Source organism: Vulpes lagopus, chromosome 9 (assembly GCF_018345385.1).
Source record: "Vulpes lagopus strain Blue_001 chromosome 9, ASM1834538v1, whole genome shotgun sequence".
In the NCBI taxonomy this organism is placed as follows: Eukaryota; Metazoa; Chordata; class Mammalia; order Carnivora; family Canidae; genus Vulpes; species Vulpes lagopus.
Genome location: NC_054832.1, coordinates 34,263,770 through 34,286,126, shown reverse-complemented (window position 1 = coordinate 34,286,126; position 22,357 = coordinate 34,263,770). Strand labels below are relative to the sequence as shown.

General features: G+C 45.3%; 1 protein-coding gene across 1 annotated transcript; it reads left to right on the top strand.

The window, feature by feature from the left end:
• The first annotated feature begins 9,960 nt into the window (after positions 1–9,960).
• ODF1 (outer dense fiber of sperm tails 1) lies at positions 9,961–18,838 on the top strand. The gene is made up of 2 exons (XM_041768462.1): positions 9,961–10,277; positions 18,406–18,838. Exons 1-2 carry the CDS (start codon positions 9,961–9,963, stop codon positions 18,836–18,838), a joined length of 750 nt encoding a protein of 249 aa, XP_041624396.1.
• Positions 18,839–22,357: the final 3,519 nt, after the last annotated feature.

The window sequence follows — 22,357 nt, the reverse complement described above, 5'->3', positions numbered from 1 at the left end:
CTCACCAGCTTCTGCGTGCTATTCTGTGCTTTATATCAGTGTAGCCCTGCCATGAACCTCAGCTTATTCTTCAATTTTTGTAAAAGAAAAGCCCCAACTCCACTCATATAAGTGATCTGTGAGATGTGCTAGATATTACTGAACATTGAGGAGGGAATGGAAGTTTCTATCACAGCGGCACAAATTCATAAAGAGATTGGACATTCCTTAGTCTTAAAATTAACTCACTACCGACTGTTTATGGGTATACACACTTTGTGAAGCTGTTGGGCAGTGTCTAGTAGAGTTTGAACACATGCATACCCTACGCCCTGACCCAGCAGTTCCATTCCACAAAAACGCTATGAATGTCCACCAAATAATATGTGAGAAAGACCATATGGCCTTCGTCCCAAGGCCAGCCAGCCCCAAATGGAGAATGCCTAAATGTCCATCCGGAATGCTCATCCATGTAGAGAGCATAAGGAGGTTGTGCATGTTGGATTATCGCACAGCAATGAAAAGGGGGTGAAACATAACCATAGGTAGCAACAGAGGTGAGACGCACAACTAGAACGTTGGCTGAGACAAGTGAAACACGAAAGGTAGATTTTTGTATTTTTCCATTTACATAAAGTTCAAAACCAGCTAAAATAAGTTTTTAGCACCAGGAGGGGAAGCTTCCGGCAAGAAGAAGTCCTCATAATGTCATTCCTCTTGAGGCAAGTATGGGTTACATGGGTAAGTTCACCTCGTGAAAATTCACTAGGCTGGGTGCTCATGATTTGCCAATATGTATGTTATTCTTCAATAAAATGTATGTGAAATGAAGCCCTCCTGCCACTGAGGGATTTTCTATTGGCCATGTCAGTCTGTATCTCATCTTCCTCCTTCTCCTCTCCCTTCCCCCTCATATCTTAGAAACTGCAGTTTTCTTTCTTTCTTTTCTTTCTTTTCTTTCTTTCCTTTCTTTTCTTTCCTTCTTTTTCAAGAGTTATTTGAGAGAGCGCATGCTTACATAAGGGTAGGGACAGAGGGATAAAATCTCCAGGAGACTCCTCACTGAGCATGGAGCCTGACATAAGGTTCAAACTCACAACCCTGAGATCATGACCTGAGCCAACATCGAGAGTTGGACACTTAACTGACTGAGCTACCTGGGCGCCCCTGTTTGTTGGTTTCTAAGGCACAGGAGGTGAGCTGTCTCTCTGCCCTGGCTCCGGACCCCTCAGGGTTCACTCCCCTGGCCCCCTCTCCACCTCCCCTTCTTGAATATAGAGTTTTTCCCCTAAGGGAAATCCTTGTGCTAGCTTCCAGGAATACCATTTCCTCACTGAAAGTGTTAGGGGAGCTTACAGCGGGGGCATTGTTAGCAGGCACCGCCTATTGGGGTTATGCCTGGAGCCACAGGGATGTCCCCAAGCACACCTTCTTCCTGTGGGACTTAGCTGGGTATTCATGGGAAAGTGCCTTTGCGCCCTGTGCTACAGATTCCTCACCTGGGAAACGTGGTAACAGCAGCACCCACCTCAAAGGATTGGCAGTGAGGACTGAATGCCTGAACACCCAGGCAGGACCTCAAACATTGCCTGGGATGTGTAACTGCCATTACTGCTTAGAACCCTCATCTTACAGAACAGCTTGTGAACCCCTCCATCCTAAGCCCTGGCCATGTCTCCTTACTCAAGATGACAATGTGAATCTGTGCAGGGGAGGAGATGGACATAGTACAGGGCTGAGAATGGAATCAGGCCATGGACTTCATGCTACACTGTGTCCAGGATTCCCTCCAATCTGAGCTTTAAGCTCCCTCTTCCTTTAGGTGGGTTCCATTTCAAAAAGCAGGTGGACACTAGCTGGACCTACCATTCCAGTCCACAGGATGGACAGACTCAACCAAGTCCCTAACAGGGTTACAGTTTGGCTGAAGCCAGGGTCCTGCTACATATACTTTTAAAATTTCGTTTATAATTAATGAACTCCTCTGCTTTTTCTTTTACACACCCATAGTTGTGCACACACACCCATATTCACAACTGAATTTTTAACTTCCTACTCTTTTGAGATCCACAGTTGCTCTTGACCTTTGGAAGTTTGCTAGAGGAACAAATAAATGGGATAATAAATTAGCAATGTGTTAAAACAGGAGTCTTATCATTGGAAAGATTTGAAACAAGATCTAGCAGCCATAAAGAACCAAGGGCTCCACAATGGCAGCCTTGATTCCTGAGTTCAAACTCACTTAGTTCATGTCTTCAAGTGCCCAACTCCCAGAAGAAAGAGCCTGGCTCACTAGCTGTGGTTGGGGACCTCTCTTGGTACAGAAATTTATACTTAGGGTGGGAAGCAGGTCTTGTCTCAGAAGGATTATTGCCAGGTGTCCCCAAATCCTCCACCTGATGGGTGGGAGTGGAGTTCAGTTCTTAGAGAAGGGGATCAACAGGTAAGCAGATGCCCCCAAAGCCCTATAACAATGTTCTACAAAGTGAGGCTGAATTAAATGTTTTAGAGAAAGCTGAGTGCGGAGCCCGAAGTGGGGCTTGATCTCACAATCTTGAGATCATGACCTGAGCCAAAACCAAGAGTCAGATACTTAACTGAGTGAGCCACCGAGATGCCCTATTATTATTTTTAAATAATTGCATGGTCTGTAAACTTCTCATTTTTAATTTCTAACACAGTGCATATTGATAAATAAGACCTGCATAATCATTTCCTCCTCCTTGGGTTTCCTGTCCCACAGCTCAAAGGACCCTGAGTCCTAGCCTCACTCCAGCGCTGGCAAACAAGGTCCCACCTCGTTCTCTCTCTGCTGGGAGAGTTGAGAAAGAGTCAGGAATCTGAATGTACTTCAGCTCCTGGGCACTTTCCCTGGAAAGCTGAGTCAGATGAACAGGAGGTAAAAAGAGGGTTTTGCGGGAATCCCTGGGTGGCTCAGCGGTTTGGCCCCTGCCTTTGGCCCAGGGCGCAATCCTGGAGACCCAGGATGGAGTCCCACATCGGGCTCCCGGCATGGAGCCTGCTTCTCCCTCTGCCTGTTTCTCTGCCTCTCTCTCTCTCTCTCTCTCTCTCTCTCTCTCTGTCTCTCATAAATAAATAAATAAATCTTAAAAAAAAAAAGAGGGTTTTGCATTTCATGTTCTTGGGTTAAAAGCAACCCCAGTGAGAGGTAGCAAATCCACTGCCGCGCAGAGCATCCTGGCAGAGAGATGCGGCGTTTCCTCTGCGGGAATCATTTGTTCTGAATGCATCTTCCACCGTTGGAGCTGACAGAGCTCTTGCTCCTCTACAAAACAAGTCCTCCATGCTATGCGAGGGAAGGAATTCCTGGTGAAAGGTGTTCTTTGGGGAAGAGAGGGAAACTGTTGCTGAGAATAGAGAGCATCTGAGTGAGTCCCTGAAGAGGCACTGGGGAAGCAGCCTCACCCACGGTAAGGTGACAGCAGGTGGCCTGGGGGTGCAGCAGGCGGAAAATCACGTTACTCTGAGCAACAAAATGCACAGCAATCAGGCCACAGGTGTGTGGATAATGACAGAAGCAGGAAACCAAAAACCCAAGAAGTCTCGATGGAAACCAAAACCCAAAAAGTCTCGATGTCCAAATTGAATTCCTCTCTCATCTTTAAGGCAGAAGGGAAGAGACGTCATCAAAAGGGTCACTGTTCTTTGAAGACAAAGCCACTGGAGGCTGACTGCCCAGGAGGATCCCTCGCTCTGTCCCTTGCTGGGGGAACTCTGTGCCTCAGTCTCATCTGTCAGGAGGGGATAGAAAGTCCCTCCTTCACAGGGTCATTGTGAGGATTGGCCTGTGAGAGGCTCAAGCACTCATTAATGTCAACTATCCTGACTGGTCGAGTAAGCATCTGTTAGGAGTTAGGCAGTCATGTGGCAGTGGTTGGAGAATAAACATTCTTGACCCCCTTGAGTCAACTGGGACTCCGTCTGCAGTGGAAGCAAGCCCTTCTGTTTCTGGCAGGGGGACAAGGAAATGTGCTCTTATGTGTGAATGATTCCAGCATGAAGTTTAAGGAAGTGTTTTGGTCTCTGTACTCATCAAGAATAACCCAGATTGGAACTAACAATTTTTCTTGGAGAATTCAAGGAGGGGGGGGGGGCTTGAAGGGACATGTGTGTTTATGAGAGGGTGGAGGAAAGAGGAGTCAGAGCCCACAGTGGTCACAGAGAACCCAGTGCTCTGAATGAAGCCTTAAAAGCAGAAACAAAAACAAAACAAAACAAAACAAAAAGCAAGCAGAAACACAAGTCTGCACCCCATGGAGGCCAGCTCCATCATTTAAACTGGGCACTTTGTGGATGGACCACTAGAGGCACTTTGTACTCCCACCTTCTTCTCCTGCCTTGCATCCCCTGCCCCGGTTTTGACGCTAAAATCCCACCTCTGGGAAAGCATTCATTCCCAGCAAAGCAGGATGGTTTCACTAACACCATGCCCATTGCTCAAATCTTAATGAGGAAATTTACTCATATATATACTTGGCCTATAAAATCCCCATGCCTCCTTCCCAATAATGCCTGAGTGATCTTACTTACAGAAAGGAAAAAAGGAACTAACTGCTGAGATTCTTTTTCAGACCCTGCCAGCTAAGAGCAAACTCCCCTCCCCAAGTTCACTCCTGTTGGGCATAGCTGGAAAATCATCTACCGGGACACCTGGGTGGCTCAGCAGTTGAGCATCTGCCTTTGGCTCAGGGTGTGATCCCGGGGCCCAAGGATTGAGTCCCACATCAGGCTCCTTGCAGGAAGCCTGCTTCTCCCTCTGTCTATGTCTCTGCCCCTGTCTGTGTCTCTCATGAATAAATAAATAAAACCTCTTTTTAAAAAAAAAAAAAAAAAAGGAAAGTCATCGACCAACGTCCTCTTCTTCTTCATCCCTCCTCAGCTTATTTAGCAGGAAGATATTTGTTAAAGACCCCGTAGGACTGGTGTGGGGAGGTTGGGGGGATGAGTATGAGGAAGAGGGATAAAATTATATGAGCTAATATGGTTGGTCATAGGAGTCCTGGTCATCTTAAACCATAAGGGGACACCTCATTCCATAAAGAACCCCCAGTTCTTCCACGCTTATCTGCCTAAGGTGCTCAAGCAGAGATTCCTGCCTGAGGAGGAAACAGGTCTGGATGACTCCAGTTTCCCAAAGCTGAAGTTCTAAGGTTCTGATGTCAGTGATGTCTCTCATGCCCCAGGGACAGTGTCAATGGATGGGATTTCCTGGGTGTTTCTAGACATTTCCCTAGTGTGAATCACCACTACTGGTACATTTGCTCATATCTTCCCTAAATTCCAACTGTGTTCATGCAAACAGCAGATTCTGGGAGCCTTCCATGCTCACTCTGCTCCTTAGCTTCTTCCCTCCCAGGTGAGAGAGAGAGAGAGAGAGAGAGAGAGAGAGAGAGAGAATTGGTTTTTATGAGTCAACATTTCTTAGCAGTATCAGGTTTTGATTTGTCAGTGGTCTAAAATGCTATGTGCACTTACTGATGGTCTTTAATAATGGTGGCTACCTTGATACAGCTAGTTCTGGATTAAGAGGAAGGGGCCTGGCTAGCATAGGACAAGGTCCACTGGAGCAACAGTTGACCGACAAGTTAAGCTTGCAGTGATCCCCATTGGGTCCATGGGGGCAAGTTGTCATATCAGTTGTGTTCTTTAGTTATAAGTAACTGACACTAAAAGAATAACTTAAAAAATTTTTTTTGAAAGAATAATGTAAGAGAAACAGGAATTTATTGGAAGAATATGAAGAGCTCACAGACTCAAAGGAAAGCTAAAGAACAATTTGAAAACAACAGAATAGGGCAGTTAACTAAAGTATTATTTCTTCAGAGTCTATTGTCAGCTCTAGCTATCACTAGTCTCCCTGTGAAAGATCAAATTCCCAGAAGAGATGGGATGAGTTGGATGGTTGGTTATATATCTGTCCCTTGACTGGGCAACTTTACTGGTAGTACCTAATGGCAGAGGGCAGGGTAGGAGGGAAGATAGTTATTTTACCAAAAGAAGGTACCCTAGATGATGTGCAGGCCAAACATTGGATATCCATTATAGGAAGACTTCCTGGATACCAAACCACAGAGGGTGGTCCTGAAACCCACTTGGATGTTAGAGGCAGAGGCTAGAAATGGGCTTAGCTACTCAGTGCAAAGCTGATCATGTGACAGACAGTACACTCTCAAAAAGTTTCATTATAAAATTGGCAATAACCTCATTGAAGACACTTAAAAATCGGGATCCCTGGGTGGCGCAGCGGTTTGGCGCCTGCCTTTGGCCCAGGGCACGATCCTGGAGACCCGGGATGGAGTCCCACGTCAGGCTCCCGGTGCGTGGAGTCTGCTTCTCCCTCTGCCTGTGTCTCTGCCTCTCTCTCTCTCTGTGACTGTCATAAATAAATAAAAATTAAAAGAAAAATAAATAAAAGACACTTAAAAATCACAAAAAGTCTAGAAAAGAGAATTTATTTTTTTAAAAGATTTTATGTACTTATTTGAGAGAGAGTATGAGTAGGGGGAGGAGTAGAGGGAGAGGGAGGAGCAGACTCCTTATTGAGCAGAGAGCCTGATGAGGGACTCAATCCCAGGACCCTGGGATCATGACCTGAGGCAAAGATAGATGCTTAACCGACTGAGCCACTCAGGTGCCCATAGAAAAGAGAATTTAAAAACTCATCTATAATTCCACTACCCAGAGATAACCACAGTTCATTTCTGAGGGGGTTCCTCCCCTTCTATGGATTCTTGTTAACATAGTCAAGAATACATTATGTATAGGATTTTGCTTTCAATGTGTAAGTACCACATATGGATCTAGTGCTTGGTAGAGGAGTATCTTTGTAGCTTAGGCCTATTAAATGGACTTGACCCATAGCTGTACACCTAGTAGAACAGGTAGAAGGACATTCTTTGGCTTATAGTTCCACCAACATTAAGGAGCAAGCACCTACTCTTTGCCCAGAGGGAAATTGCCAAGGCCTGCCTTCCATTCCAGAGGGGGTTCTATCTGGACGAGCCAGGGGGGATGGATGGGAGCCTCCACAGACATAGTCCTATGTAAGAAAGGGCCCCTACTTCTGTGTTAGAGCCCATGGAAGCTCCTTGTGTTTATGCTTTAGGGGACTGTGACTGCAGATCATTCCTGTGGGTTTCTGTAGAATCTGGTGAATTTCTACCTCTCCTTCTGACATGGATAGATCACATTCCCATCTGATCTTTAAAAGAAATACCACCTTTGTTAAGTCACTTGAAATGATGTCAAGGATATGCTTTATGGTGAAGAGTAAAATCACTGTGAGGATAGGATCATGGAAGAACCTAGCTACAATAAAGCTGTAACCATCTTTGTAATGTGCCACGGATATACAGAAGTGTGTACTTAAATTCCTGAACCTGTGTATTTAAGAATCTAAAACCAAAAGCTTGCTTGTTTTAACCTTTGCTGACATTTGCTAAAGGGTTAGAATTCATCGTGATATAAGAGTTCAGAAGTCTATCACTTTGGAGCTAAAGAGATCTGTATAATTCCTGCAGTGAACTCTCAGGAAAGAGTGGGCCATATTCCTATTAACAGAGCTCACGCTTCAGAATTGGGCAGATCACTCTTAAAAGACGTAAGCATTTGTCTATAGAGGAGAATGATTCATTTCTGCTTTAACATATCCCATGTGAGTCAGTGGCCAGCCTCCCATTCTAATACCTCCTGAGAAACTTATTTTCTTTACTAAGGCACCTCATCTGCCCAGAAAGAGGCCCTCCTGGGTCACAGCTGGGGAGTGCTGGGGAATACTAGGCGTGGTCTAGTCATACACAAGAGAATTCAGTGTAGGAGGCACTCACCTCTGATTACTCCTTCTATGAGTGATCGTGAGCCCCTTCACTTCCTCCATATCTTGTTGTTCCCTGGGTTCTACCCAAGTCCTCTTCTTTTCTCAGTATATTTCTTTTCCTGAATGAGAAGAACCCTGAACCTACTCCAGGGTTCCTCAGTCAATGGCAGCCATTCTGCCAAGCCAGAAACCAAGGGGGTCATTACTGTTTCTTCCCACACTTCACCATCATTCTGTTCACAAGTTCTGTTGAATTCACTCATTAATTCACTATGTTAAGCCCCTATTACACACTAGGCATTGCATTAGGTATCGATGGTGAACAAAAATAAACAAGGTGCCTGCCTGCATAGAGCTTATAGTCTAATTGGGGAAGCAGACAAATGATGTGATAAAAGGAATATGCAGAGTTATACTTGGCCGAGGGACCAGGAAGGCTTCTCTGAGGAAGGGATATTTAAGAGGAGATCTAAAGAATGTCTCAGGAGTTGACTACTAGATCGAGGGATTGGGGTGGGAGCTCAATTTCTAAGCAGAGAGAACAGTGTACAGACAAGTCTTGAATGAGGTGAAATGAGTAAGACTTTGAGAAAGGCCATTGTGACTAAAAAATAATGAACTACAGGAATAATGATGGGGGAGGAGAGAGAGAGAGGGAGACAGAGGCCCTATTGTTCAGCACCTTATAAGGATTTGGGCCCTTTTTCTAAGAGGACAGAGAAGGGTGGGTGGTATTAGGTGGGGGATAACAGATTTATATATATGAAAATCACTCTGGCTGAGAGGTGGAGAATAGATAGGATGGGTCTGAGTGGATGTGAGAGGAAGGGGACACCATTGGGTTTCTTCTCGCCATCCCTACAGTCATCTAATCTAGACTTGGCTGCCCCTGCTTTTCAAAAGGCACCTCTCTTGTTGTCCCCTTTACCATGCTGGGGGATGTATACAGCTATCAGACTTACCTTTCAACTTCTCTCAGCAGAAAAGAAAATTAGTCATCCTTCATTATGCTAAAAATAAAGGTCAGCCTGCTTAGATGGTCCACAAGTCCCTTCAAAACCAGTCCTGTCTCCTTCTCCAGTGCTACATCCAACTGCTTGCCCTCAAGTACCCTATGCTGTCCTCCATAAAAAGGGGACTTGAGAGCTGGGTAGCAGGTTGAAGGGACTGGCCCAAGGAATAGAAGTACCCAAACCAAGGCTGAGGTTGAGCCCATGGCCCAGCATACTGACTGATCCAGCTGGGAGCACAGAAAACTGGCCCAAGTGAGGTTTTTGGGTAGTTGGCTTTAAGCCACTTCAGACAGTTGGCTGTCCCAGTACTAAGGGGTAACACCTGAGAAGCACTTGGAGACTGGGCATCTAGAGGCTTGGATGAAAGACTGGAGGAGAAATCGCTGGGAGGTGGTGACCGACAGGAGCCTGAGTCCTGGGGAGCAGGACTCCAGGGACTGGAGCTTCAGGATAGCAGGGTGCCAGATAGCAGAGAATGGGCAGGACTCAGAGACTCAGGGCCACAAGGCCAAGGACCAGGACCAAGGCTGCCTTGAGAATGACGTGGTCAGAAGAACCACAGGAAAGCTCTGTAAAGCAAGCAAACTTTCCATATACAGATGAGGTGCCAGCATGACTCCTAGAGTATGAGGGGGTGAAGCTAAGTGTCAAGTGAAGGCTGGAGGTGCAAGGGCACAGAGAAAGGAGCCAGAGCCTCTACCATCCCCTACACTGAGATCTTAGTGGCTGTAACCAGGCGCAAGCATGCGCGCGCGCACACACACACACACACACACACTCAAGCCAAGGACATGGACAGTGATAGCCATGAGCCCCAGAGAGCTGGGATTGCTCGAGGGCCCCACCCCATGTCAAGGAGAATGAAATCTCAACATTAGTATGGTTCTGGGAGTACCTCTCTAACTCTAGGGAGGGTCTCTGGAGAGCACGGCTGTGCATAGTTCACATGGTAACCAGAAGACTATGACATACTTAGAGGGTGGTGAGGTCACAGAACTCAAGCTTTAAAGTAACTGAATCATGCGTGCCTCATTTATTTTTAAAAGAAACTTCTGAGAAGAGCTTAGAACAATTTTTCCCCCCGAGTGCCATTTCCCAAAGGTACTCACAAAACAATAAGGTGTGACTGTAATGGCTGCACTGAGTTGTCTTCTGGACAGTGTTAGAAGGGACATAAAGAAGGTGGACCGAGAACTGAGGCAGTTGAGATGCATTGACGAATGCACACGGTGTCTGTGCGACCTGTACATGCACCCGTACTGCTGCTGCGACCTGCACCCCTACCCCTACTGCCTGTGCTACTCGAAGAGAACGCGCTCCTGCGGCCTGTGTGATCTCTACCCGTGCTGCCTGTGCGACGTCAAGCTCTACTGTCTGCGACCATCTCTCAGAAGTTTGGAGAGGAAAGCCATTAGAGCCATAGAAGATGAAAAGAGAGAGCTTGCCAAGTAAAAGGACTTTTTAAGATTTTTATAAGTCGGTGTATTAAGCCTTGGGAGTTGAAGGCGGGGGAGGGGAGGTAACAGCTGATACTTGAACAATGATGATGACAAGGGTTCAAAAGAATGACTCTGGTGACTTAGCAAAGATGTAAGAAAAGAAGAGTAGACAGGTCCATGATGGGAATTGTGAGATTCTCAAAAGACAATGTAATGATGTCGATTGGCAAGGTTGTTGTGGGTTTATAGCAGGAGTGCCAACATGATAGATAATGTGGCTTTAATGAGGGAAAGAAATAGGAGGTGTCATTAAAAAGCTATTGAAAGAAGCAAACTAAACATTTTTTCTGGTTATGAGTAAAGTGATTTGAGGATATTTGGGCTTACAGAAACGACTACAGGAGAAGCAATAACAATTGATCAAATCCTTAATGTTCGCCAGAGGCTTTAAGAGCAGGGGAGCAAATTGAACAACAGAGGCGTTCCCTCAGTTTTGTAGGAAAACCCTTCTCCCATTCCCCAACTCCAGGCAGCCTTAAAATCCACCTGGAGTAGGGCCGGTCCTGTTGACTGCCTCCTCCAGCAGTGGCAAAGGTTGTACGTATGAACTATAGAACCGAGGACTTTCAGAACAGAGTTGAGAGGGTTTTAACTGAATTGGGTAATTTTCAAAGCTACTTTTTACTATTTTGTTTGATTACATTTCCTTTTATGGCCTAGAGAAAGCTTTCTATTTCTAACTTTCCACTGTATGCCATCTAGTCTGGTATAATTGATAAAAACAATTGCTGAAAGCACTGTACTCTAGTTAAATAAATTTATTATAATAAATAAACTACACTGGGATACTAGGTAGATGTAATGCAGAACGATGAAGCATTTTATGTGTTGCTGTATTGAATGAAAGAGGCAAGAAAACCTACTTAATATGCTACTACTTTTAAAAAGATGGGGGCACAAGTGGATGATAGATCTTTTGATCCAAACATACTTGACATATAACACTGTAATTTAAGGTGTATAGTTTGTTTGATACATCTATATATTATGATGATGCCATTGAAGCAATAATTAGCACCTCTATCATGTTCCATAATTATCATCCCTTACCAAGTCTGATGATCATAATATAATATTGTTGTCTATATTCACTATACTGTGCATTAGATCTCTGGGACTTATTTACTACTCATTGCAAGTTTCTATCCTTAACATCCTTCCTTCCTATTCTCATGGTAGATTAATAGATTAGAGAGGTAGGTAAGTAGGTAAGTGGATGGATGGGTGAGAGGATGGGTAGATGGGTAGGTGGGTGGGTGGATGGATGGGTGGGTGGGTGGGTGGGTAGATGTGTAGGTAGGTGAATGGGTGGATGGATGGATGGGTGGATGGGTGGGTGGGTGGATGGGAGATACAGACACTTGATAACAGTGACTGGGATATTCCACCAGAAAGGGCAATAGAGCAACTGTTGTCCAAGTCATCAGTCACCAAAGGTCAGGAACAAACCCCTCTCAATAGTTTGGAATGGGGCTATAGCCTATAAACTCATCTACACTCAATTTTAAAGTTTTTATTTTTACTCCTTAGAGGATCGAGTTACATAAGTTTTGCACACTGTGAGTCAGGGATTTTTAAATTGGTCTACAGGAAGGGTTACTTGTGAGCAGGCCTGTCTCCACCATCCCTGTGCCTCTGAATCCTTGAAAACACTTGATCCAATCCCTTCCAGCCTTTGTCTCCTGCCTGTCCCTTCTCTCCAGACTCTCCAGAAAGAGTGCCTCTCTGTTTCTCACCCTGTGGGCACCCTCCACCAGCTCTAAGAGTCCCTATTTCTTGGCATGCAGTGGACACAACCTCAAGCTTAATTCTCAGCAGTGTGGTTTATATAAGACAGAATGCTTTCTATGGGTTGTGATATTTTTCCCAACAATGCCTGGATTTTTGCTGATTTTTTTTCTGTGCCTGAGGCAGTATATAAAGTTGGTGATGTCTTTACATGAATTCTCCAGTCTCTGAACTGATAACTGAGTCCATTCTAGATATGACTTCAGGCTTACCGTCCTGTGTCTCCTTCCAGCCACTTTTTTCCCATTCATACTACCTTGTGAAACCCTCCTCTGCTCTATTTCTGACAGTCTGACGTTTGACTATCCAAGAGGGCTTAGTGTCACCTGCAAACCTAAATATTCAACTTTCCTGACCATGGATGAAAACATTAAATCCTGATCTAGCCCCAGTCCCAGAGGACTCCTACTGTTAATATTTTTTTCTTCCAATGAAATGCTGCTTCTTCCTTATCTCTCACCTAGCTCCCAAGCCCTGACTAAATAGATCCAGAAATATCATGTTGATTCAATTTTTTAAGACAATCTTTGGTGTGAAAACTTGCTCAAGGCTTTGTGAGTTTAGAAATCATATTCACATGACCTTCTACCCCTTTAAATAATGCTAACAGTTTGGTTAGGTATGACATGTTCTTTCAGATGCCAGGCTGTGTTGTCCTGAGGTTCTTTGTCCCTGGTCTATAGTTGTCACAGCCCCACTGGAATTGTTTTTCTGTGTGAGAGTCAATCTGCTTTTAATCACTGGTAAGAATCCTTGGATGACATTTCTCCCCTACATTTCTTGAGCATTTCTGAGTGTATGTTTCTTGACTGATGTAAATGTGGTTTTGTTTGTTTGTTTGTTTGTAAATGTGTTTTTAGACTAGGTATAGGTCCAGTCCATTTCCATCTTTTACCTAGCAGCTGCTTCCAAAGACACCTTGGCAGTACCTTCCTTAATAGAAACTCAAGTAAATACTTCTATTTTTTTAGCTTCTTTGAGATTCTCTTTTCCTCCTCAAACTCCCCTTTGCACCACAAGCACTAGTGGTTCCCTTGACTTCTTCCTCTTCTGGATTTAGAGGGACTGCAGTACTGGCTTCCTTTGTAAGAAGCCATGCCACTAGCCTGCCATAAGTTTGCACTGGATTCACTGTCAGCTTTGTGGGATTCTCCGTCCTCTGGACCGAAGGGGCACAAACAAAAACCATCCCTCCCCTGCCCTGCATTTAGGAGTTGATTATCTAATGAATGCAAGCACCTTTTTGGCTCTGACCCCTGCCAATGGTGGCGCTAGTCCTTGTAGACAAATGCTTGGTTTGCAGCTGTGTTGTAGAGGTGCTTTGGGCTCAGGTTCACATCCTTTACTAATTAACACCTAGAAACTCAGACTGAGACTGTGCTTCCATTCATTCACCCAACTATCTATGGTTGATCTGAATCTCAGTGAGAAATTCCCCTGAAAATCTCCACATGAGGGGCACCATCTTCTGCAAACTTCAAAAACAAAAAAACAAAAAACCCCAAACCTCCTCCTTTCTTTCCTTGTTTACCCCTTCGCGCTCAGTGATTAAGGTGTTCACTGAGTCCCTCTTACTTGGTGTGGTCGATGACTGTCAGCCTCACGGGGGTCTAGCAGTACCTCCCAGGTCTCAGCCCTCGTGAAAATCTCTCCACCCATTCAAGCTCTGACCCACAGCACGGGGCATAGCACCCTCTTCCTCAGCATCCCTGTAAGCCTGGGAAGCGAGTGTGGCCCCTTGTTCCTTTCTCCTCATGATCCTTTCTGCCCACAGGTCTCAAAGCCTAGTCACCTCAGTGGGGGCAGGGGTAGGAATAGCTGCCCATCTAGGCCAAAAGCATGTATATTATTTGGTTTGACCTTATTGTTTAAGATACAGGACTTGGAGCTTGGTCACTTAGAGCCTTGGGCTCCAGGGAAGTCTGAGTAAGGTGGAGCCTGGAATAGCTTAATAAAGAGATTTACCCTTTATTGAGTGAAAATTAGGTGCCACATTCCATCTTCATTTGATCCTTGTAACATCTTGGCTTGTTTTATAGATGACGAAACAGATTTGGGAGCAATGTTTTTGACCACTAGGAGTTGGGTGAGCCAGGACTTGAAGCCACATTTGCCTGAGTCTGGAATCCATGTGCTTAACCACCTGGTCAGTGATTCTCAAAGAGTGGGCTCTGGACCAGCATCACCTGGAACTTGTTAGAAATGCATATTTTTAGCTCCTTCCTTGACCCACTGAATTGCAAACTCTGGGGGTGGGGCCCGGCCACCTGTGTTCTAACAAGCACTGCTGGGGCCTCTGATGCACCTGCATTTGCTCCTCTGCTCCTGTGAGGTGGTGTTCTTCAGTATCAAAAGTCAGAAAAGAGACAAGGCAGGAAAGGGAAGAGGGAGAAAAAAGAAGTGAAAGATGACTTGGAAAGGAGGAATGGAGTTTAGTAGGTTTTTGGAAAGGGTCTACAATTAAGAGAAAAAGCAAAGTACTCAGGGATGGCTACTGGAGGGTCTACTTCCCTTTGCTCCTGGGTAGAGATAGGCCTTTTTTGACATCTTCATTATTTTATTTAGCACCGGTTGAACCTGATTCACATCTTTGTGAAAATGGCACAAAGATATGAATTTTTGTTTCACGTTCAGGAGCTTGGTCATACATTCAGATGAACTTCAGCTTCAGCAGGGAGAAGAGGTGGCATCCCAGAGCGGCAGACATAGCGTTGGTCCACTCGCTTTCCCTCATCTTCTCTGGGAGGCTTCTGCAATGAACCAAGCTCCACCTTCACGATAACAATTAGAGGAGGCACTCTACTCTCCCTTTGCCCAGAATGTCACAGAGCCATGGAAGTTCCCTTGTGGGGTGAGAGGTACATCGCCACACAGGAGTCAAGTTGCAAGTTCAGAGTTATATCTGAGGAGTGGAATGTGGCTGCTGCAATTTCTTCTACACCCACACATCCCCACTGATAACCCCTGACCAGGAGACAAAAGGAAGAAGACACCTAACCCAGCCAAGACTTTTTAGGCAATTTCCTGAAGACTCAAATTTGGGAGACCTCTGTGCAGCTGTTCCGGGGGCAGAGGGGCCAGAGTGACAGAGCCAGAGGAAGAGGGGGCACCTAAGCAAAAACAACAACAGCAACACATGCAATTGCACTCTGAGACTTAGATTGCTAACAGGAGGAGAAGGATCTGGAAGCCGGCTTTGGCTTGTAGAACTGGATCCCAGATCCATTTCCTGTGAAGGGCAGGAGGCCTCTGGCAGAATGAGTATGGCAGTAGTAAGGGATCCTAGCTGTCCCCCTGGGGGCCCTCCGGCCCTGTTTTGTGAGGCCCAACCCCCTCTATGGCAGGGTTTGATGTTTTCATCTCCAATGGGAAGGTCTGAGCTGAACAGAAGAACTTTCATTCTCAGCCCATGTCCACACCATGGGCGGTTCTTGAGAGATCCATGCGCACCCATTCTGCTCTCTGTTCTGCTCTCAGTTTTGGCTCTTTGGGCTTCCCGGCCCTGGTGCCGGGAAGAGAGGGCACGGGGCATCTTTGTGAGCTATTCTTTCTCCATCCAGGAGGATAGAGTTTTCTCCTGTTTGATTTGTTTTGTTCTGTTCTACAGAGATAAAGATTTTTTTTTGAGTCCAGTTCTCTTTCTTTCTCCTTAGTATGGCCTGTGGGTATCCTGGCATACCCTGGGCGTGAGAGACTACTGTGCCCCATGTACCCCACGTTCCTTGGTGCTGGAGGTGAAAATGAAGCTGAATGACTGTCCCAGTCCTCTGGGTGCCTTGCACAAGTTGTTTCTGTTGGCCTTGGTGTCTTCTGGGAGATGATTCCATTTAATCATTTGTAACTAGCCTCTAAGGGCCTTGCTTTGTAACATTCAGTATAAGGGCTCACACTTGTTAAACCAATCATGTTAGGCACTATCAAGTGAAAAATACAGATACAAAGCAGTATGTATAGCATGAGCATGATTTCATAAGAACACACAAAAGAATCTAAATAAGTATGTGGAAATACACATACACACAAAAGAAAATCTAACACCAAAATGTTAAGTGCTGCATAGGATTACAGGTATTTTACAAAATAGTCCGTCTTTTTCCTTATCTGTATATTTTCTAAGGTTTTCTAAGTTTTTCTACAATGAACTTGTATAACTTTTTTTAAAAATTTATTTATTTATTTATTTATTTATTTATTTATTTATTTATTTATTTATGATAGACATAGAGAGAGAGAGAGAGAGAGGGGCAGAGACACAAGAGGAGGGAGAAGCAGGCTCCATGCTGGGAGCTGACATGGGACTGGATCCTGGGACTCCAGGATCGTGCCCTGGACCAAAGGCAGGCGCTAAACCGCTGAGCCACCCAGGGATCCCCTCTGTAACTTATATAACGAAGTAAGAGTATAAACAAAATTCAGCATAAAAAGAGAGAATTAAAGAGGTATCTTAAACCAATCATCCAATTGCAAAGTTTAGATTTGTCAAACTTGAAGACGTTCTAGAAATCACACACTCCACAACCTTCCTTTGGAGGCCAACAGATGCAAGAAGATTTGCCAAGAGTGTCTCTTAGAACACAGATTTTTTTCCTGTTAAGGCATAAAGGTTGTCTTTGGATGGATCAGCAAATAGAAAAAATATGGACCCTAAAAAAATATGGACCCTAAAGAAGGCATGCAGGGCTAATGCCAGGATGCCCAATCTGTGTGTCAAGCACTACTATAAATACTTTTCAGTCATTAATTTAAACTTCACAACAGCCCTAGATACAAGTAAGCTACTATTATTGTTCCCGTTTTACAGATAAGGAAATTGAGGCACAGAGAAGCTAAGTAACTTATCCACATGGCAGAGCCAACATTTGAACCCAAATACTCTGGCTTTGGAATCTATGCTCTTAGGCACTTGGGTTTACTACTTCTTGATACACCACAAGTGTTCAATCAGTGGAAGCTGCAACTGTTATTCTTTTACTATGAAGGATTCACACAGGACTGCAAGGCAGCTCTGTAGAATCATGGGGACCTGTGTTTGCTGCTCCAGGGGCTGCAGACAGAGGTATTTAGCAACTAGCAATGTGGGGGTGGTGAGATAGGAGGAGGAAAAAAGCCCTGATTTGTAGTGTTTTCCAATTTCTGTAGTGTAAATATCCCACCATGATAGATTGCAAGCTATAAAGAAGTTAGTGGATGGGAGGTGGTTAGTGATGAGCAAATCAGCCCTTGCACAACTGTCCCTGTCCCATAGGACAGGGATCTAGCTCACAACCCCTCCAAGCTGACTGTCCTTGCTGGTGCCAGACATCTGGAGTCTGGAGCAGCCTCTCAGCAGCAGAAAGAAGCAGGCCTTGTCATTTGTTGATGGAGCTGGCTGGGGCTGTGTGATGGCCCACTGGTGACACCAATCTGGTGGATAGCAGAGCTGGGTTCTGAGGCTGATGGACATCCTTAAAATGCAGATTTAAAATGGTATACTGGGAAAAATAAAAAATTTTTTTAAAATGCTATACTGGTTGGGATCCCCTTTTAAAAAGTCCTAACGATCTACATTTAATAGTGGTGATAATAATGATCACAATAATAATTAAGCAAGATTTATAATGTGTCAAAGGTGGCATTAAGCAAAACTCATAATCTCATCTATTCTTCCAAATCCCTATGATGTAGGTACTGTTACTATTTCCATTTTGCAGATAAGGAAACTGAGGCAAGTTTTCACAATAAGAGGAGGACCTGGGACTCAAATGCAAGAGAAAGATCTGGAAAGCCAAGCAGCTGTCTATTGTTAACAGAGGTTACGTGAGGGAGAGTGCGATTTACATGGGAGAACTCTCATTTTTTACTTTATACACTTCTGTAGAGTTTGACTTTTCAGAATGACTATCTAAAAAAAAGAAAAAATAGGGCAGCCCGGAGGGCTCATTGTTTTAGCGCCGCCTGCAGCCCAGGGTGTGATCCTGGAGACCCTGGAATCGAGTCCCACGTGGGGCTCCCTGCATGCAGCCTGCTTCCCGCTCTGCCTGTGTCTCTGCCTCTCTGTCTTTCATGAATAAATAAATAAAATATTTTTAAAAAATTTTAAAAAGAAAAAATAGAGATCTGGCGCCTGGCTGGCTCAGTCGGTAGAGCATGTGACTCTTGATCTGGGGTCGTGAGTTCAAGCCCCAAGTTGGGCCCAGCCTTTACTTCAAAAATAATAGTAATAAAACAATAGAGATCAAAATACTGCTTCTCGAGCTGTGTCTGAGATCTGAGCTTCTTCCTCCCACCCTTTCTTTTCTCTCCACTCCAGACTGAGAAGAACAACAAATAGAATTCTGGCCTCCTCTTGCTGTAGCAGTAACATTTTAGGATCAGTCAACGTGTGCGGCTTTGAGCCTGATCAAGTCAAAGTCCGGGTGAAGGACGGCAAGGTGTGCGTGTCGGCCGAGCGGGAGAACAGATACGACTGCCTCGGGTCGAAAAAGTACAGCTACATGAACATCTGCAAAGAGTTCAGCCTGCCGCCTTGCGTGGACGAGAAAGACGTGACTTACTCCTATGGGCTGGGGAGTTGCGTCAAGATTGAGTCTCCATGCTACCCCTGCACGTCTCCCTGCAACCCCTGCAACCCCTGCAGTCCTTGTAGCCCCTGCAGCCCCTGCAACCCCTGCAACCCCTGTGACCCTTGCAGCCCATGCTATCCCTGCGGGAGCCGATTTTCCTGTAGAAAGATGATTTTGTAAACCGTAGGAGCCCATGACTTAGTGGAAATCCGTACTCCAGCCAGGCAGCTCTTCCAGTGTTTCTCTCCCCCTTCCCACGGCCCGTGGTACTCAAGTCCCTAGGAAACTGAATACATAACCGCAACCCACCGCCGCTGTGTCTCAGTCTTTGGGTTCAACCGGCCGTGGGAGCGCCGCGGCTAGTGGGCATCGCTGGAACCCGCGCGGCGGGAACAGAGGAGCGGGGCGGTCTGCCCGCCTCTGGGTCCTCCCGTACCAGCGACCACCAGCTCCCAGGGAAAGATGCTCCCTGGGTGGCCATCCCCAGACGCTGTTTTTCCAAACGATCCAGTGAGATGGTCTAGCTCAGACACCAAACTGGTAGAGCAGACTGGAGACTAGTTAGGGTGAGGCAAGCACTTTGCAAAGCTACCGCAGTGGGGAGCACTGGAGAGCCGAGCTCCGGCCGGGGAAATGGGCACAGATCAGAGTGTGAAAGCCCAGGACTGGGGGGAAGCATGTTCAGGGATTTAGGGTCCACACACAGCTTTTCATTTCTCAACATGCCTATGATTCCGGGAAATGGCCAGCTCTGGGGCAAGCTGGTTTGCAACCTCCTTGTGATTGATTTCAACGATCTGCTCTCATCTCAGGTCCTGAAACTTCTTGTAGCACAGAGTTTCAGTTCAAAGTTCATGAGGGAGAAAGTACAGCTTTCACAATGTACTAGCGTATCACAAAATGCTAACCTATTTCACCTGAGTGAGGATCCTCGTGGATGTGCCTGTGAGCCAAGACAGAAATAAGTGTCAAGGAAAAAGGATCTGTTGGGAGGGATCAGAACGAGACACTGGCAGGTTTCAGAGCTGACTCTTGCAAGGAACATAAAACCCTTAGGTTTGGGCAGTGAATCTTTCAGTGGTCTCAGCTACATGTGGATTAAAGCAGTGGTTCTCAGCCTTCGCTGCAGATGGGAATCCCTTGGAGGAGCTTCAAAACTATGGATGCCAAACCAAAGAGGAAAAATATTAGAAAAAAAAAAAAAAAAAGAAAGAAAGAACGATTACTGATGCTTGGGTCCCTCTCCAGAGTTTCTAATGCCTGGGCATCAAGACTTTTCAAAGTCTCCCAAGGTAATTCAAACCTGCAGCTAAAGTTGAGAAACTCTGCATGGGATCTTAAAGCTCTCCCAGTCTTTTTTCTTTAAAAGCTTCAAGTTCAAGGTTAAAGAATATTGATGGTGATGGCAGACACAGTTTGCTTTCAATTGAGGGAAGTAATGGCCCTCTAATACAGGTGGTGAATAAAAAACGAACATCTTAAAAATTTATTAACTAGGAACTAAATATAAAGAAGTATGTTTGTGTGTACCAAATTGTAGTTACAATTACTAGTGTCTTGCCATGATTTGATTTAGAAATATTCTAGTTTCTAAGTTACGAATTTTTAAAATGATTTTGAGAAAATTTCACCCTGTGGAGTCAAATGAAATCCCACATGGGTCTTAAACTGGAATCTCCGTCCTCTGGAAGGCACCACTCCAGGGGGCTCCTGGCTGCTGTTTATTCCTTCATTCCCCCCACTCACCCACTCGCCCTTCTGTTAGTCCAGCAATCCATTCATTCATCCAATGAGTCTTTATGATTTTTATTTTTTTTAAGAGGATGGGGGAGAGTAGTATGAATTGGGTTATGAGGCCCCCTGGGAAGGGGACCTCACCTCAGCCATTGAGCCCATTTTGCTGGCAATGAGTCTGTTCCAAACTTTAGCTAAGGAGGCATCAGCCAGGCCTCTCCCCCAGGGGCAGGGTCCACAGCATCTCCTGCCCAGTCTGCCCTCCCAAGCAGAGCCCAGAAGACTTTATGATTTTAAATGCCAGATACTGTGCTCTGTAGCAGGGATGGAGAGAAGAAAATATCTCTTTCACAAATACCTCAAATTAAATTCAAGAAGGGATAGCGTGGAGGGATTGGGGAAGAAGGGAATGCCAAAGAAACTGAATTTACAAGGCCTAGGAGAAGCCAGAGGGGCCTTCCAGAGCTTGGGCATGTCCCTGGAATGCATTGTTGACATCACTGCCTTGTAGGATGCTTCAGGGGAAGCCAGAGGCCACCCTTCACTCAGAGCCTGGCCTGCAGTGGGTTAGTTGCCTGAGTAGGCTCACCACTATCCTAGGGAAAGACTTAATATAAAGGCAAATGTTTATCTATTGAGTGCCTACTATCAGCAAAGCACAGTGCCAGGCGCTATTACCAAGGAGCAGTACCTCTCCAAGAGCTTCTCTTGGCCAAGGCAAGACTAATACCTGGGATATAATTGTCAAGACACTTGACAGTGTGGAATCAAGAACTAAATTGTATAGTGTAGACATGAAGTGCCTTCCTTTTGTAGAGGAGGGTGTGGGAGGTGACACAGGCCAGAGAGGCAGAGCTTGGGTGTGGGTCTTGTCTGCTTCCTGGAGGGAAGGCAGAAAGCAGGGTTCATTCCATGAACTAATCAGGTTCCTGAGAAGGAGGAGAAAGTGGATATGAGGGAGAAGAAGAATCATTTGCTGTTCTCAAAATTGTCTTTAACTGGTCGGATGGACCCCTGGGGCTTGGACAGCTCTGCTGTGGCCTTTGGTACACTGGCAGCCCCGAATCCAACTGAATCACCCTCCTTCATCCACCAGGGCAGGAGATAGAAACGGGGGAGACTCTAGAGTGGGCAGATGTAAGACATTGGCAGTTGAAAAATGAGAGAGCCTCTGGAGCTACTCCATTGTCCAGCATGTTACAATGAATGGACCTATTAATATGCTACCTTCTAATACACGTGTTGGGTAAATATTATAGAACTAAAGTTGGAGATGAGGTAGTTATACTTCTTAGTGAACACAGGGTACATTCTGGAGCCAAAGAGCTGCTTAATAGCATTATACTTACACAGTTTCTTAGGTTACAGGATTGAGGGGAATCCATCCCCACTGACTACCATGTATTATTTGAGTGCTTTCTTTTAAAACTCAGGCAGCATTCCATTAAATGACATCAAAGATCCTCAGTTGACTGTCCTTCTGTCATACAATAACTTTATTTACAAATTGTTCGTGTCCCCAGAACTGGTGGAATAAGTCGTTTTAAATGATCTCAACTTCTCTTCCCTACACAAAGAGTCCTCCTTCTCTCTCTCTCTCCCATATAAACCCATGAGTGTCATGGAATGGAAAAGGTTGTCACACCCCGATTTAGCTTTTTGGCCAAGGACATTACACTGAAAGTTAAGATAAAATTCATACTGAAACCAGAAGAAACTGTGGGTTTGTAAGCAGAAGGAGGGAGGGAGGGTCTTGCTGGGTGACCTAGATGAATTCAAGCAAAGTTGGTAGGGTTGTTGGCATGTAACATAGCAAATTATCAACAGACTCTTGGATGAGTCACATTATTTGTCATCACGGGTGGATGATCAACTCAGAAGTTACCCGCAGGGAGCAACTGCTTTCCATGCTGACCCAGAAGCACTTCTTTCCAGTCTGGAGCTGTACAGTAAGTAATTGGCTCC